At 32.4% G+C, this 17,206-nt stretch overlaps 1 protein-coding gene across 1 annotated transcript in view; it reads left to right on the top strand.

The window, feature by feature from the left end:
• The window catches only part of Micu3 (mitochondrial calcium uptake family member 3), a 107,994-nt gene that overhangs the window by 65,940 nt on the left and 24,848 nt on the right, over positions 1-17,206 (top strand). The window contains 2 exon segments of the mRNA XM_047549164.1: positions 2,164-2,202; positions 14,974-15,069. Coding sequence (XP_047405120.1) covers positions 2,164-2,202; positions 14,974-15,069 — 135 coding nt within the window.

The raw sequence follows: 17,206 nt of genomic DNA, 5'->3' as shown, positions 1-17,206 counted from the left end.
AAAGAATAAACAGTTATTCTAATTTTGATAGATTACCTCTAACTGTAATTCACTGAATATAATTTTATTGTTAAATAAAATCATTTAAGGAGATTGAATTATGTTAATGAATTTGATATTCCTTAGTAACAAATAGTATTTTATTGGATAGAAATGTACTTGTTTTATTTATTTGTTTATTTATTGCACTTCCAGAGAAGATTTATGGATCTTCCAATAAAACTACAATATGATTCTAATCATTAACATTTACTAAAACACATGCATCAAGTAGCAGACAGTACACACTGGGAAAATATACAGTATAAGCACAAAACTTTTCTCTTTGAGCTTCATTGTAGCCAAGGTAAAAAAAATTAATATTGATATAATGCAAATATTTCATAATAATGACACAGTAAAATCTCATTACTTGAAATTATGAATTCTAAATTACAATAATATATCCTAAGCTGTGTTGTTTTATATGCATATAGATCAATACAGCATTCCCTAACAAATATGTGGGTAAAGACACTTAGTTTTAAAGAACAGATAAAAATAACTTTCAAGTAATACTTAACTTGTTTATATGTAAAGGAATGCTTACTAAAGTCATTGATCTCTACAGGCGCCTCAAAGGTTTTTATCTTATATGATTTGAATAGTGCTCCTAAAGTCTCATTTATATAACTTAACTATCAGAACTATTTTTTAATATAGGAATAATTTTTAGTACTGCTTTCTCTTATTTGGTACTAAGCATTGAACTCAGGAGCACTCGACCACTGAACCACATCCCAGCTCTATTTCGTATCTTTTTATTTAGAGACAGGGTCTCACTGAGTTGCTCAGCACCTTGCTAAGCAGTGGCTTTGAAGTCTTGATCCTCCTTTCTCAGCCTACCAAGCCAGGGGATTACAGACATGGACCTCTGCACCCAGCTTAGTTCTGCTTTTGACTGACAGTACTGTTCAGCAGTACAGCTCATTACTATATTTAATAATAATGATAATTAATTTTAAATTACTGTCAATCACATTTTAAATAATGCAAATCTAAACTAATAAGCTTTATTTTATACTGTTTTAAGTATAGAGGATTATCTGGAACACAAAGTGGTGCTGTCAAGATGCTATTTAAATGACAGTATGATTCTACACATTCTTAAAACATTAAAACATTAATTTCAAAGCAACTAAAATTCAGCTCATTGTGAAAATACAGGATTACATTAAAGAGGCAGCATGACATAGGCTTAGGAGCCAGATTTTGGGTGTTTGGATATTAACTGCCACTTGTTATCAGTGTGCTCTTGAATAATGTCCTTAACATTTCTGTGCCTCAGTTTTTTCATTTGTACAAAAGGGATAACAGGAGTAATGACTATATCTGATTTTTATGGGGATTTAGTGAACTAAAATACATAACCGTTTAACAGTATGCAAAATATAATAGACACTCAAAAAGTTAGCTAATTGTAAAACTTAATAGAACTGCATTTCTACTTTATACTAAATATTAACATACCCAAATCAAAATTAAATTGAAATTAAATTTTTAAATATTGCATATAAAAATTAGATACTTGAGAAGGAGTTAAATGAACATAACATTTTATGGACTACTTACATGCTAAGCTCTGTGCTATGTTCATAATAAATGTTACTCCCATTTTGTCCTCATTACAGTTCTCCCAGGTAAGTATTATACCTGTTTATGGATGAGAAACAGTCTAAGAGAGGTTATTTAGCTTGTATAATGTCATAGCATTGATAATAGCAGAACAGAATTCCAGTGCAGATCGCAGACCATTTCTACTGTCATGATGCTTTATCTAGAGTTTCCCTCATCCCGTGTAAAATTGCTGAAACCTGTCTAAATACAACTGCATACTTAAAAGAAGCATGTCTTACTCAAAGCAGTAGTGCTATCAGGTTACAATGCGCATGGTTGAAATGAGCACAGATTCACTTAATGTTTAATTATATGAGATTTTTAAAACTTTGCTACTCATCTTTAACTTATCCTACTTGTATTGTGTGTGTGCTCTATATAGAATGTAGCATAATGATTTGCCCTTCCTAATTGATTATTTTGTCGTCTTTTTCTTTTTTTCTTTTGCTGTACTTGGGTTCATTCTGAAATGTGACTCTTCATTTGGCCCTTTGTGCTCTATGTCAGCGTCTTCAACTTTATGGATACCATTCTCCTACTAATAGTGTATGTACAATACTTTAAATGTTCTTTATGTATATAGCCCTCATCTCTTATACTTGATGATGTTATTTCTTTATATAAAGCTGTATCTGCTATTTAGAATGTTTGGGAATTTATTGAATACAATAAGGTACAGTTGAGCCAAAACTTTACATTTCCTTCCTAGACTCATAAGAAGACTAAAAAAGACACAGTGATTGTATGTCTTTATGGTCTTTATATTAAAATAAAGGAAAGGTGAGTGAAAAATAACCACTAACAGCTCTAGTAGAATTATTGAAATGTTCTATTTTTCAGTAATATTTGAAGAGGTGTGCACAAACAGTAGAGAAGATAAACTGTGCTCCTGAACAGCAAAGGTAGTTTAACATCGAGATCTATCCATCTGGTATATAATTTTTGATCAGTTCTAATAAAGAAGCATATTAATGGGCAAACATTTTAGTTTTCAGTAGATCTCACAAATTTTTTTCTGAAACCCTTATTACTTGCCTATTTTCTCTGGGCCTGTATGCACAAAAATCTGATATAAGATGATACTTGATTTATTTAATATATCAGTGTCTCATGTTATTTTTCAAAGAAGATTATAATTTTCAGACTTACCCTGTAAAAGTTGGGCATTCTTATCAGTGAACTTCCAAATGTACTCTTCTTATACTGAACTTCCTTCTTTGTCTTCTTTTGAGAAAGTCAGAGCTTGTTGGTTAGCCCAGCTAGTAATTAACCTACTAAGAATAGGCCATGGCCCTTTTTTAATGTGAACATGGACAATAGTTTATTTATTTTCTCCAAGGATCATTCAGCCATTTAAAAGAATCCCTCAAACTGTAGCAATTCTACTTTAGAAGCCCTTGAATTCAGGTAATTAGCTCATTATTTTTCTGAGTGTTGTAGCAATAGTGTAGAATTCTAAAAGTAAGTATATTGTCCCTTAGTCAAAATTGCAAACTATGAAAACTATTGTTTTAGATTTGAACATGTGCTAGAGGCAACATCAACATAAAATAAACCCAAGATATTTTGCCTAGTCACTAGGAATTGACCTAGAATGATTAGGGAACAAATTAAGTCTATGGGACTCATATAACTAATTGTTTAATCATTGTAAAATACTATAAAAAATTTTCTACAAAATTCACTGTTGTTTTCCATTGAATATAGTCTATCATTTTCTTAAATTTTTAAAGAATTTCTGAAAATCATTTCAAAATTTTATAAAGAACAAGTAAAATAAAAATCTTACAGATTATAGTACCATCTGCCTCATGAAACATAATACTTATAATTTTATGATTTATTTCTAATTTATCATTATATGAGCTTTTGTTTTTCCTTTAATATCATAAATAGTTTTAATATAGGATGATTATCTAGTTTTTAAAAACATCTCAGAATAATTGTTAAAAGGATATAGATCCTAATATAGCTCTAGTTACACATACAAATTGTAGTCATCTAGACATTAAGAAAATAATATTGAGAAGTAGACTTAAACTGCATTTTTCACTTATATTATGCTTTCTTATTTAATAGGAAAGTATATTTATGATCTTATGTTTTAATGGGTAACATTTTTCTTTTCATTATTTTACAGATATAATGAAATATATAATACATATGTTAAAGTGATATAACTGGATATCATTTTTATTCAGAGTCTTAAGTGAGTTACATGATTTTTCAACACCCTTGGAAGTTAAGTTGGTTTTATAAAGTTTGTCCTATAATAAAAAAATACTTCTGTTGCTATTGGGTGTTGAACCTGGGAGTGCTTTACCACTAAGCCACATCCCCAGTCCTTTTTATTTTGAGACAGGACTTGCTAAATTGCTGAGGGTTTGCTCAAAAAAAAAAAAAAAAAAAAAAATATATATATATATATATTATTTTCAAAAACTGCAGAGAAAGAAAGAAAATCCATTTAAAATTTTTAAAAATTCTAATAGCCTGAAAAAGTATATAAAGCATTACTGAAATATTGTACAAATATGTTAGTATAATATGTATGTTGGTTATAAATTAATCAACAATTTTCTGCTGGTTTCCAGAGTTGTAGATTAATGCAAACGATTAGGTATTTAATTTGAATGTAGATCATGAAACTGAATATAACCTAAAAGATTTATAATAACTAGTTTCTACCTATGGGAAGAAGTTCCTTTAGGAAAGTCGGTGGCCTATAGAAGAGATCTTTTGATTCCTGTATTAGCCTGGTTCCAAGATTTAATCCCTCTTACAGTTTGATTTTGCCTTTCTTCAAAGTATTTTCCACTTCAGTGAAAGAATGAATATATTCCTTTGTGTCCATGAAGATAGTTGTTACCTTATACACCCTTTTCTGTCCCAAATAACCCTGTTTTTTTTGTTATTTTTCATATAGTCAGCTCTCTTTTATTTTCCCACACTAATGAAAAGAAGTATAAAAATTCAAAAGAATAAATAATGTTGAAGTCAAGTATGTTTGACTTTAGCTTGCTTTATATTATGATTTTTTAAGTAGATGCAGAAAAAGCATTCAATAAAATACAGCATCCCTTCATGCTCAAAACACTAGAAAAAATTGGGGTAGTGGGAACATTCCTTAACATTATAAAGGCCATCTACGCTAAGCCCATGGCTAATATCATTCTAAATGGTGAAAAACTGAAAGCATTCCCCCTAAAAACTGGAACAAGGCAGGGATGCCCTCTTTCACCACTTCTATTCAACATTGTCCTTGAGACTCTAGCCAGAGCAATTAGACAAACCAAAGAAATTAAAGGGATACGAATAGGAAAAGAAGAACTCAAACTATCCCTGTTCACTGATGACATGATTATATATTTAGAGGAACCTGGAAATTCCACCAGAAAACTTTTAGAACTCATAAGTGAATTCAGTAAAGTAGCAGGTTACAAGATCAATGCTCATAAATCCAATGCATTTTTATACATAAGTGATGAATCTTCAGAAAGAGAAATTCGGAAAACTACCCCATTCACAATAGCATCGAAAAAAATAAAATACTTGGGAATCAATCTCACAAAAGAGGTGAAAGACCTCTACAATGAGAACTACAGAACACTAAAGAAAGAAATTCAAGAAAACCTTAGAAGATGGAAAGATCTCCCATGTTCCTGGATAGGCAGAATTAATATTGTCAAAATGGCTATACTACCTAAAGTGCTATACAGATTCAATGCAATTCCAATTAAAATCCCAATGATGTACCTTGCAGAAATAGAGCAAGCAATTATGAAATTCATCTGGAAGAATAAAAAACCTAGAATAGCTAAAGCAGTCCTCAGTAGCAAGAGCGAAGCAGGGGGTATTGCAATACCAGATCTTCAACTCTACTATTAAGAGATTATTCTTAATTACCCTAATCCCATTGCCATCAGAAAGCACCAGTTTTTATCAGTTATTTAACATGTTGTGAGATGTGTTTTGGGCACTAAAATCATGTCAGTATTCATAAGTAATCTTTATTTTAAAAGAAATATATTCTCCAGTTTGGGGTATAGGACTGTGATATACATACATATTGCCCTGCATGTTAATTATGTGTTTTAAATCTTTGTTATTATTGATATTTTTATCTGCTTGATCTGTCAATTAGTATATTAGATTACATATTACAATGATAGATATATTAAATTCTACTTATAACTTTTAATTTTTGTTTTGCATATTTTAAAGCATTGTTATCACCTATATAAGAATATGGAAAAAAAAAAGAATATGGATATTTATATCTTCTTAGTGAATTGAATCTTTTATTATGTATGATACTAGTCTTCTAGAAGTGCTTTTTGCCTTAAAATATACTTTAGTTATTAGAGTAAATACACTACTTTTGTTTTAATATTTTTACTATTTTCTATCTTTTATGGTTTTTCCTTTTTTTTCCTGTAGTGATAATGAAGCTTTCCCTGATTTTTAAAATGTGTTAGGTTCAGAAAATTATTACAAATAAAATGTAAATATAAAATAAAATGAGTAATTATATAAGTCTAGCCATCATATAGATCAAGAAATAAAATACTGCTGTATTCACATAAATTCCTTCAAAAGTGATTGAGGAATCACAATCCCTTGCTGTCTTCTACAATAGTGACTTTTATGTAGATCTTTGCTTTGCTTTGCTACTTATGCATCTGAAGCAACATTAGTTTAGTTTTACCCATTTTTGTGCTTCATATAAATGTAATCATATGTATGAAATTTTTGTCTTTGACTCACTAACATGATTGTCTTGCCAGTGTCATCTGCATTATTATATGTAGTCCTAATTCATTCTCTTGTATTGGTGTAGGCAGTGATTCTTAAACGATTTTTTTCTTGTGATGCCATTACATTGTTGTAAATCATCAAGGATCCCAAAGGGATTTTGTGTTTTATATCCATATTTACCATATTAGAAATTAAAATTGAAGGCTAGGGTTGTGGTTCACTGCTAGAGCACTTGCCTGATACATGTGAGGCACTGGGTTCAAGCCTCAGCATCACATAAAAAAAAAAAAAAAAAAATATATATATATATATATATATATATATGAAATAAAGTTAAAAATTTTCTTTAAAAAAAAAAATTAAAATTGAGAGCCAAGTCAGGCAGCACATACCTGTAATTCTAGACTCCAGAGGCTAAGGTAGGAGGATCACAGGTTCAGGGCCAACTTGGGCAACTTACCCTGTCTCAAAATAAATAAAAAGGGGGCTGGGGAAATAGCTCAGTCGGGAGAGTGCTTGCCTTGCAAGCACAAGGCCCTGGGTTTGATCCCCAGCACCACAAAAAATAAATAAATAAATAAAAAGGGCTGGAGCTGTATCTCAGTGGTAATGTGCCCCTGGCTTTAATCTCCAGTACTGCAAAAAGCAGTTAAACTTGAGGATTTAAAAAATATTAATCCATTTTCAAATAACTATAAAAAAACTCATTATATGTTAACATAAGCTTTTTTTTTTTTTTTTTTTTTTAAATTTTACTGGGTATCTGACCCAGGACTGCTCTTCCCCTGAGCTAAATTCCAGTCCTTTTTCTTTTCAATTTTTATGTAGAGACGGGATCTTGCTAAGTTGCCCAAGATGGCCCCGAACTTGTGATCCTCCTGCCTCAGCCTCTCAAGTCACTGGGACTACAGGTATACACCACTGTGCTGAGCAACATAAGGGTTTTTTTATGAAAAATAACTTCTCACGAATATAGTGAGGAGAGTGGTATTGTTTTATATTCTTTGCAAATCTCTCTAGTAGTAGGCTTAATAGAAGACAGATGGTTTCTAATAGCCATTTTTACATTTATTCTGTTACAATGTTATTTGGCAACAAATATTGTCAGTTGTTTACTTCCAAGTGAAATGCTCACTAGATTCATTTTAAAAAAATGTCTGCCAAATACTGGAGTTTAAATAACCATAATTTGTCTATCATTTATTCCTTCAAGTAAGAATGATGATTCATGAAAAGAGAGGCTAGTTCGCCTTGCAACACAAACCATCACACAAATGTCCTTGCTTCAGAAAATCTTAGTACTTCAGTGTGCAGCAGAAGTGCCTTATGCATTCTTCCTGTTTCATCAAACCAAATATTAAAAAGATATATATTCAACCATTAAGCTCTAATAAAAAAATGTGTCTTCAAAGTTTAAGCAAAGTATATTCTTAAACAATTTCTTTCTTTCTTTCTTCCTTCCTTTCTTTCTTCCTTTTTTCAACTCCAAGTGGGCAGCACTGAAGAATATAATGACTTTGGTCTTTAGTAACACTGCCTCATTTGCACTAAGGCCCCAGTTTTTTATTCACCATTACTTTTACATCATTGGTACAAATGTCAGTGCAATACCAAAGGCAAATCATGTTTTTAAGATGCTTGGTCTAGCCTTTTTGGTTATTCTCAATGAGAAAGCTGGTGCTAATTACTGGGCTATCATTAATGGAAGTCTAGTAGACCAGTTCTACCTCTCTCTTAGATGAATCCTTTTTAACAGTATATACCATGAATTATTCTGGTTTCCTTTTATCCTGGTTGACAATCTGTGCTTTTTAATTGAAGAATTTACTTATTTATATTACTGGTTACTTGCCGATTTGTTTTAGTCACCTTTTTTGCCACTGTCATCAAAAGCCCTGGACCAGGAGTAATTTTAGAAGAGGAAACGTTTATGTGGGGCTAGGGTTTTAGAGGTCTCAGTCCATAGATGACCAGCTCTATTGCTCTGGAACTGAGGTGAGGCAGAACATCATGATGGAATTGTGTAGTGAAGGAAAGCAGCTTAGGACATGGCACCAGGAAACACAGAGCGCTCCCCTCAACAAGGAAGAAATATATTAGCCAAAGTGATAACCTCAATGACCTGCCACCTCCAGCCACACTCTACCAGCCTACTGTTGCCACCCAATTCATTAATCCAGTTTATCCATTCAACTGAATTAATGCACTGCTGAGGTTGAGGCTCTTGTAACCCAATCATTGCACCTCTCAACTTTCTTACATTATCACACATGAACTTTTGGGGGATACCTCATACCTAAACTATAACAGGCTAGGCACAGTGGCACACACCTGTAATCCAAGCCCCTTGGGAGGCTGAGGCAAGAGGATCGCAAGTTTGAGGTCAGATTCAGCACTTTAGCAAGGCCCTAAGCAACTTAATGAGACCCTATCTCAAAATAAAAAATAAAAAACAAAGAGCTAGGGGTGTGACTCAGTGGTTAAGTGCTCCTGGATTCAATCCTCAGTACCCCCCCAAAATAAAAATAAATAAATAAAACCATAATATGATCATAGTTTCTAAAATAGTGGTTTTTAAAATTTTTTCTGCCTTCTGTTGAATCAGCTGAAGTTTATTTTTTCTTTACTCAAGAGGACATTCACTGTTACTATTTTTTGTGGTATTCTTGAAATTTTAATAAGTATGCTTAAATAATAAAATCCTAGATTAGGCAGTATCATTATTTTCTTCCTCCAAAATAGGACATTAAATTGCTTTAATAGCTTTTATTCTCACCTAGCATGGATACTTAGAATTGTTGTACAGTGTGTTTTTTTTTTTTCCTAATACCACAATTTAAACTTAAAAAATATGTGCCATCAGAGTGGATTTTGGATTACCTAAGTGTTTGCTGTTCTCTTTTTTTTTTTTTTTTCCCCAGTACTAGGAATTGAACCTAGGACCCGCTTAACCACTTGAGCCACATAATCAGCCCCCCTTTTTTTTTTATTTTGCAGCAGGATCTTGCTAAGTTGCTTAGGACTTTGTTAAATTGGTGAGGCTGGCTTTGAACTTGTGATCCTCTTGCCTCAGCCTCCTGAGCTGCTGGGATTACAGGCGTGGGCCACTGCACCTAGCATGTTTGCCATTCTTTACTCACTAGTTCCTTCTTTAATCTTAACCCTTCCTAAATCTCTTAACTGTATATCTACAAAATATATCCTCAAATCAGAGTCTTCTACTGAACTAAAAAATAAAAACAGACTGTGGGTGTAGTGTGGTGGTAGAGCATATGCCTAACATGCACAAGGTCCTGGTTTTGATCCCCAGCAGCACCAAAAAATTAAATAATAAATAAAAATTAAATAAACCTTTCTGAAAACATCCTTATTTTGACCTTGTTTTTGAAAGATAATTTCCCTAAATATATTATTCTAAGTTGACATTTATTTATTCTCAGCAAAAGATGATATCATTTCATTGTCTTCTGGCTTCTATTATTGAAATTGAAAGGTCAACCCTGAATCTAATTATTTTCCTTTTGTAAGTAATCTGTTTTCTTTTTGATGGCTTTTAAATCTTCTTTGCCTTTGTTTTTCTAGTTTTATTATAGTGTATCTCTCTGATTTGTTTCTATCTGTGATTTTTTTTAAACTTTTGAAAATTCAAGAATTGTTTTCTTCCATTGATTTTTTTTTTTTTTTGGTTTATTCATTTATTTATGCTTCTAATAAGGATTGAATAGTCACCTTTTACTTCTAGGCTGCAGAATGAGAAATTAAAATATAACAATGAATAAGACCAGTCCTTGTCCTCAAGAGGTCCCTTAATAGTAAGAATTTCATATACTCATTCAAGCCACATATGTTAGTCAACTTCTTGTTACTGTGACCAAAATATCTGAAGAGAACAATTTAGAAGAGGAAAATTTTATTTTACACTCAGAGTATTGGAGGTTCAGTCCATGGTCAGCCAATGCCATAACTCAGCCAGAAGTAAGGTAGAACATCATGGTAGAAGGTTGTGGAGGGGAAAAGCTGTTCAGCTTATAGTAACCAGGAAGGAGGGAGGGAGGGAAGAAGAGAGAGTAAGAGAGACTGGGTAGGGGTGAGAGAGAGAGAGAGAGAGAGAGAAGAGAGAAAGAAGAGAGAGAGAGAAAGAGAGAGAGAGAGAGAGAGAATGAGAATATGAGAATATGAAAATGTGAGAATTCATGCCAGGAGATAGGGACAAGATATAATCCCCATGCTCCCAGTGACCTACATTTACCACCCAGTAACCTATTCAAATTATTAATATATCATAAATTAATCCACTGATGAGGTTATAGCTCTAGTAATCCATCTCACCACTGAACATTCCTCCATTGCTTAACATGACTTTTTCAGGGGACAAGTCTTATCTAAATCATAACACTGTAGAAAGAATAACTTCCTAAAATTTGTTTTTATTTTCCTCATTTAGTACCTATCTGTGTATATATGTTGTCTATGTCTTTTCTGTTTGTTTGTTTGTTTAAATTGTAAACAAATGGGATACATGCTGTTTCTCTGGTATGAAATAAAGGCATAACATTTGTGTAATCATACATTTACATAGGGTAATGGTGTTTGATTCATTCTGTTATTTTTTCCTTCCCCCCTCTTTTCCCTTTATACAGTCCCTCCTTCCTCCATTCTTGCCCCCCTCCCACCCTCTTCCATTGATTTTTGAATGTCCACTGCCATTGTCTGAATATAGTCTCTTTCCCATTTTCTCTCTGTTGCTTTCTGGAGCTTTCATTAATATTCATTTTGTATTCTGTTTCTCTTCTAACAGTTGCCCATATTTTAATCTTTTCATACTGTATTCTGGATGATTTTTCTTATTTATTTTTCCCTTCATTAATTCTGTCTATATATTATCTGATTTAAAATTTTAGTATTGATTTTCATTCCTAGATATTATATTTGTTTCTTTTTCTATTAGACCTAAAAATTTTGGTAGTCTATTTTTCCTAAATAATCCTTTCAAATCCAGGTTCATATTAAACTTATGAAACTTACTTTGCATTCTCTATCTAAGCTTTACAGTGTCTGAAATCTGGTTCCATTGTTTGTTCTTTCTGCTGGGACTCATTTATGGTAGCTTTCGTTCTTTAACATTAATTTTGTGTTGTAAGGATATATTTGTGGGGATGTCTTTGTAAGGATTCTTTAAGAAAAGTTGCTAAAGGTGTGTTCTTCTAAGGAGGATTGTGTCTGTTGTTTTATGATTTTTCCTCCATGACATACCTAGGGGACACCGTAGCCCCATATAATTTTAAGTTACAATTCTCAGATTTCTGTTTTTAAGTCCACAGTTGTCAAAAGCCACAAAATGTATAGTTTTCTTTCATTTGTTTTTGTGTGTGTTTAAATATCATTGATAGTAATGACAGTTTACCCTCTACTTCTGTGAGTTGTTATTTTTTCCCTTACTTGACCTAATGTTTAAATATCACCCTTCTTAGACCCTAGCTTTATTTGTCTGGTCAACTTTGGGGAACCATTGTTCTGCTTACCACAGTGATGCGTTAACATTTCTAAATGTCTCTTTCTTACTAACTTTCTTTTTTCCCTTATTTTCCTCCCTTCCTCCCCACCTTTCTTCCATTCCTGCCTTCCTTCCTTCCTTTCTATCATAGATAGCATTTAATGACTTGACTAGGATCCTACTTTGACTTAGCTAAAAAGGCATAAAGAAATCTTGACCAAAACTGGAAATTTAAGGGAGTTCTACCAATAACAACCTCTGAACTCAGGCAGAAAATGTATCACACTTAAGGGTACAGTACATTCAGGACATCATTTTGCCTGTGCCATCCAGTGTTGTTATTCTGAACTATATGTGTGTGTGTTTTTTTTTTCCTTTTAAATGAAAGTCTACACTAACAAGCCCCTCTGATAAAGTGGCCTAACACTTGGATCAAAGATAATGAGAAGATTTCAGGAAGTCTTTGCAAATTACTCTATATTTACATTGCAAAGCATCAGAGTTATCTCTTTTATAATCATGACAGTGCTCAGTTACATTTGGGCATTTTCCCTTGTTTTTCTTTAGTCTATATGTGTGCATTTTGGTTTTATATTTTTGCTTTGTGTTCTTGCTATTAAATTTCAGTTTTATTTTCATTGCTACTTTAAGCTGATTTTAAAATCCTATTATATGTTTCTGATGTTACATCTTACTACTAGTTTTGCGTATTCTGAAAATATACTTAATTTTATTACCCAAGTTATCAATTAAAAAATTAAGCACTAGCTCCAGAACAGGCAAATATTTAGGCATTAATGAGTATGCCTGACAAATCACAATGATCCATGAGCTGTTTTTTTTTTTCTTCAGTAGTAGCTACTACAAGTATATTGTCCCTGCCCTCAAAGTTTTATAATTTGAAAGATGGTATAAGATAAAACAAAAACAAATATATCCAATTGCAGTAATTCAGTTATATTCTAGCACAATTTAGTCTCTGGAGCTAAGTGATGAGTATAAAGCTTTCTGCAGGAGGAGACCTATCGAGCTATTATATTCTAAACATCTTTAATTTTAAAAAAGTTTTATATTATCTTGGTAGATACACATTTTAAAATATGGAGAGTAAAAAGAAGAAAATAAAAAATAGCCTTATCATCCAGAGAAAATCAGTCTACTTTAGTGTATTTGCTTCCTTTCTATGGTCTTAAAATCTTTATGTTTACTTTTTGTGTTTTAGATATTTTTATAATTGTGTGCATGTGTGCGCGTGTGCGTGCATTGGTGAACAGTGTTTGGCAGTGTGGAAGAGATGTGCATTTACAAAAGGAATCATTCCCATTATTCTAATAATAGTGTACACTAACCCTTATTTTCTATTTTGATAGGTTTTATAATCCTTTTTTAAAAATCTTAATGCATTCATCTTCAAAGTATATTTTAAAATTCTTTCAAATATTAAGACATACTTTGGAAATGAATGCATTTTTAACTAGATTAAATTCTTTCTCTCAAATACTATCTAGTTAGTATATATTGAGGTTAATCCAAACCTACATAAAAGAAAATGAACTCTGTTAGTTCAGTGTTCCACTAATTTTACCTGTTTAGTTTGTAACTACTTAGTTAAAGCTAATTTAATTAGAAAAGGGAGTGATGGGCAGATTTTCTTTCATGTTGCCACAGTATTACTTATGGTAATATTTATGTCTGTGTTAACATTTTATTAAACTGTGAGTAGTAGGCAGTGATTGTTAATTAATAATAGTTAGTTAAATTGAAGACAATCTTTGAAATAATTCCTATACTGCACAATACTGCACTACAGTTTTATTAATGGTACCCAGCATTTATTTTTATTTATTTTTAATTTGATTTATTTGTTTATTTTGAGACAATCTCTTGCTGTCTTACCCAGCCAAGCCTGAAACTCCTAGGCTCAAGTGATCCTTCTGCCACACCCTCCAAAGTAGCTAGGACTGCAGGTGTATGCCACTGTGCCCTGATGACTCCAAACTTTTAAAAATTAAGACCAAAAAAGTAGTAAAGTTCTCATATCATGCTTTCTCATCTAAGTACTTTGTGCTGCATTTTCTTCTATCAGTAACTAAAAGATCGCCTCACCTGAGAATCATGTAATCTTCCCTGATAAATCCTGACCAATATTGATTTTAATTACTTTTGTTTAGAGAATCAAGTTAAGCTTACAGTCCACCTTTTCATGGGAAGATTAGAATACTTTTTAATCTTGGTATCTTTTTACTAACCAGTACTGAGTTAAAAAGCTAGTGTTTGATCCTTGTAATAAAGATTAGAAAGTGCCTTATCCATTCACAATAAACATTATCTACCAAATTCCTGAATAGTTTTAAGGCAATCGACTTAAACAGGTTTATTTATTTTTCACAAACTTTGAATTAATTTAAACTTTGTTTCTCCAAAGTATGGATAAGATTATTTTCCTTTTGGTACACTAGCAAGATGTATGATAACCAAAAATAATTTTTAAATTAAGTATGATATAATAGGTCACTAAAAAAATTACCAAAATCCTCTATATATGAATTTACTTCATAGAAGGTATGAATAAAAATTGCTTTTGGTGGGGGGATTGAACCCAGGTGTACTCTGCCACTGAGCTAAATTCCCAGACCTTTTTTTTACATTTTGATTTAGAAACAGGGTCTTGCTAAGTCACTGAGGCTGGCCTTGAACTTGGATTCCTCTTGTCGTAGCTTCCCAAGTAGTTGGGATTACAGGGTGAATAATATTTTTATTTTGTATTTTCTTAGAAGTTTTCCATGTCTCAGTAGAAGGGCAGAGGGAGGGATTGGAGAATTTGAATCTTTTTTACAAAACCATATTGTACTTAGAAACAGTGGCTATTTACCAGCCACTGTTTTGAAAAGCACTGTGGGTTTACCAGCAGTGTAATTTAATACTCATGTGTGCAGCAGAAAACAAAAAAGGTAAGCTAATGTGTTTTCTTTTCTTTTAAGGTCAGTTAGAAGAGACTTACAGTGTAAATTGTCATTCTTTGTAACTTCTTTAGATTTCAGTTGTGCTTCTTAAAATTTCTACAGGTACTTAAAACAGATACTGAGGAACTTGTCTCCAGAAGCTATTGGGATACACTGAGACGTAACACAAGCCAAGCATTGTTTTCAGATCTCGCAGAGGTATAATTAAACCTCAACAAGGTCTTTGTACTATTTGTCATTTTGTTAAACATAGTTTTCATTTTGTTTTAGTCACAAGAATGAAACCAAAAATATACATTTTTTATTATTTTCTTCAGTAAAGTAATAATTAGTATATGTAAACTGTGTATTTGAATGTCACCTGTGCTGGAAAGGGCTGCAAGATGACCTGTGGTTGTTGTGTTAAATGAATTTCCTTGTTGTTAAAACATGACTTGCCAACTTAATTAAAAGGAAATAGTATGTGGTCAGAACAGTCAATAAAGGAAGGGAGGACTGTTTTACTTTGACATTATTTAAAATTGTCAGTGCATGGTAAAAATAAAAAACAGACTGATCCTAATTTAGTTCTATTATTGTTTTTGAATTTGACACTGACATGTACCTTTATTACTGTGCTTAGAGTAGACTGCTTGTACCACACCCCACTTTTGTTAATCCACAGTCAATAGTGATTTTAATTTTAAAGGACAGACTGTGTCTTATAGATTGAATACTGCCTTATATTTCCTATTAAGAATTTCTACACTTAAAACTAAAAGTTTTTTAAGTAAAAGATTTTTTTTTTCAAATTTTTACAGACTGCATTTTGATTCATCGTACACAAATGGGATACATCATTTCATTTCAATGGTTGTACACAATGTAGATTCATACCATTCATGTAATCATACATGTACATAGGGTAATGATGTCTGTCTCATTCCATTATTTTTCATATACCCCCTCCCTCTCATTTCCTTTCTACATAATCTAAAGTTACTCCATTCTTCTCTCACCCCCCACCCCGATTATATATCATCATCCACTTATCAGGGAAAACATTTGGCCTTTGGTTTTTTGGGATTAGCTTATTTCATTTAGCATGATATTCTTCATTTCCATCCATTTATCTGCAAATGCCTTAACATTATTCTTTCAGGCTGAATAATATTCCATTGTGTATATATACCACTGTTTCTTTATTCATTCATCTGTTGAAGGGCATCTGGGTCATAAAAGAACTTTATTAGAGTACAATGGGGTTGTAGCTCTGCAGTGGAGCACTTTCCTAGGATGCATGAGACCCTGGGTTGGATCCCAAGCACTGTAAAAACAAACAAAAAGCTACCGATATTACTGGAAAGGACTTCTTGGGAAATTCTAAGAGATTTGTTTTTCATTATCTTTTTCTCTTTGAAAATTGACTTCTTGTTTCTTTTCCAAACTTTGAATTTGACTTTTAAAAATTATGCCTAAAAATTATAGAGAAGGAAAGTGTGATCAATAATGTAATGCATTTCTTTTTTGGAAATGGAATCTCACCAATTCCTGGGCTCACAGGATCCTCCTGCCTCAGCCCCACAAGTAGCTGGCACTGTAGAGTGGACCACTGTGCCTGGATTTGCTGTGATTTCTCTTATACTCAGTTATCCATCTTTATAGTGTTTCTCAGTTGGCATCCCTAGACTAGGGGAATTTTGTCATTTCTTCTCAATTTTAAAGTCCCAAAACAGGTAAATTATACCTTTTGCCCTACACTTAATCTGTGATATATAAATATGATGTAATTATCACCATCTATTACCTCGTAAAATTACCTTTTAAATTTGGGCCATGTTTAGGTATGAAGTGGAAGATGTTTGATTTACAGATATCTTAGAAATACTTTATTTTAAAATCATTAAAGTAGGACAGAGTAGTCTATACTTAAAAATAGGAGTAACTGAGAACACTACCCCTGTACATCCCTACAAGCCAACCAACTGTGGCCTAGCTTCCTGGCTTCAAATTAACAGTCATATCACTGTTGTCTCTCCCCCTACTGTAATATCCACCTTTCCATTTCCAGCCTTTCTTTAATACTATCTAGCTCTACTAAAATTCTGACAGATAAAATCTGCTAATTAGATTTCGAATTTAATTTAAATACTGGTAAGCTTTATATCAGAAGACCAGTCAGGTCTTATATACTTAGAGGATTATATGATTTGTGAAAGATTGTTGGAATATGTATATGGTTCTATTAGAGGTATGCTGGCACTGGCTTTTACAGCTTCCCAGAGCTAATTCTATAACTCTTTCTGGTTTAACAATCTGTGACATACCTTTGGTACCCTAAAAATAGTCTTAAAAC

Source organism: Sciurus carolinensis, chromosome 4 (genome assembly GCF_902686445.1).
Source record: "Sciurus carolinensis chromosome 4, mSciCar1.2, whole genome shotgun sequence".
In the NCBI taxonomy this organism is placed as follows: domain Eukaryota; kingdom Metazoa; phylum Chordata; class Mammalia; order Rodentia; family Sciuridae; genus Sciurus; species Sciurus carolinensis.
This window is presented reverse-complemented; position numbering and strand designations above follow the sequence as displayed.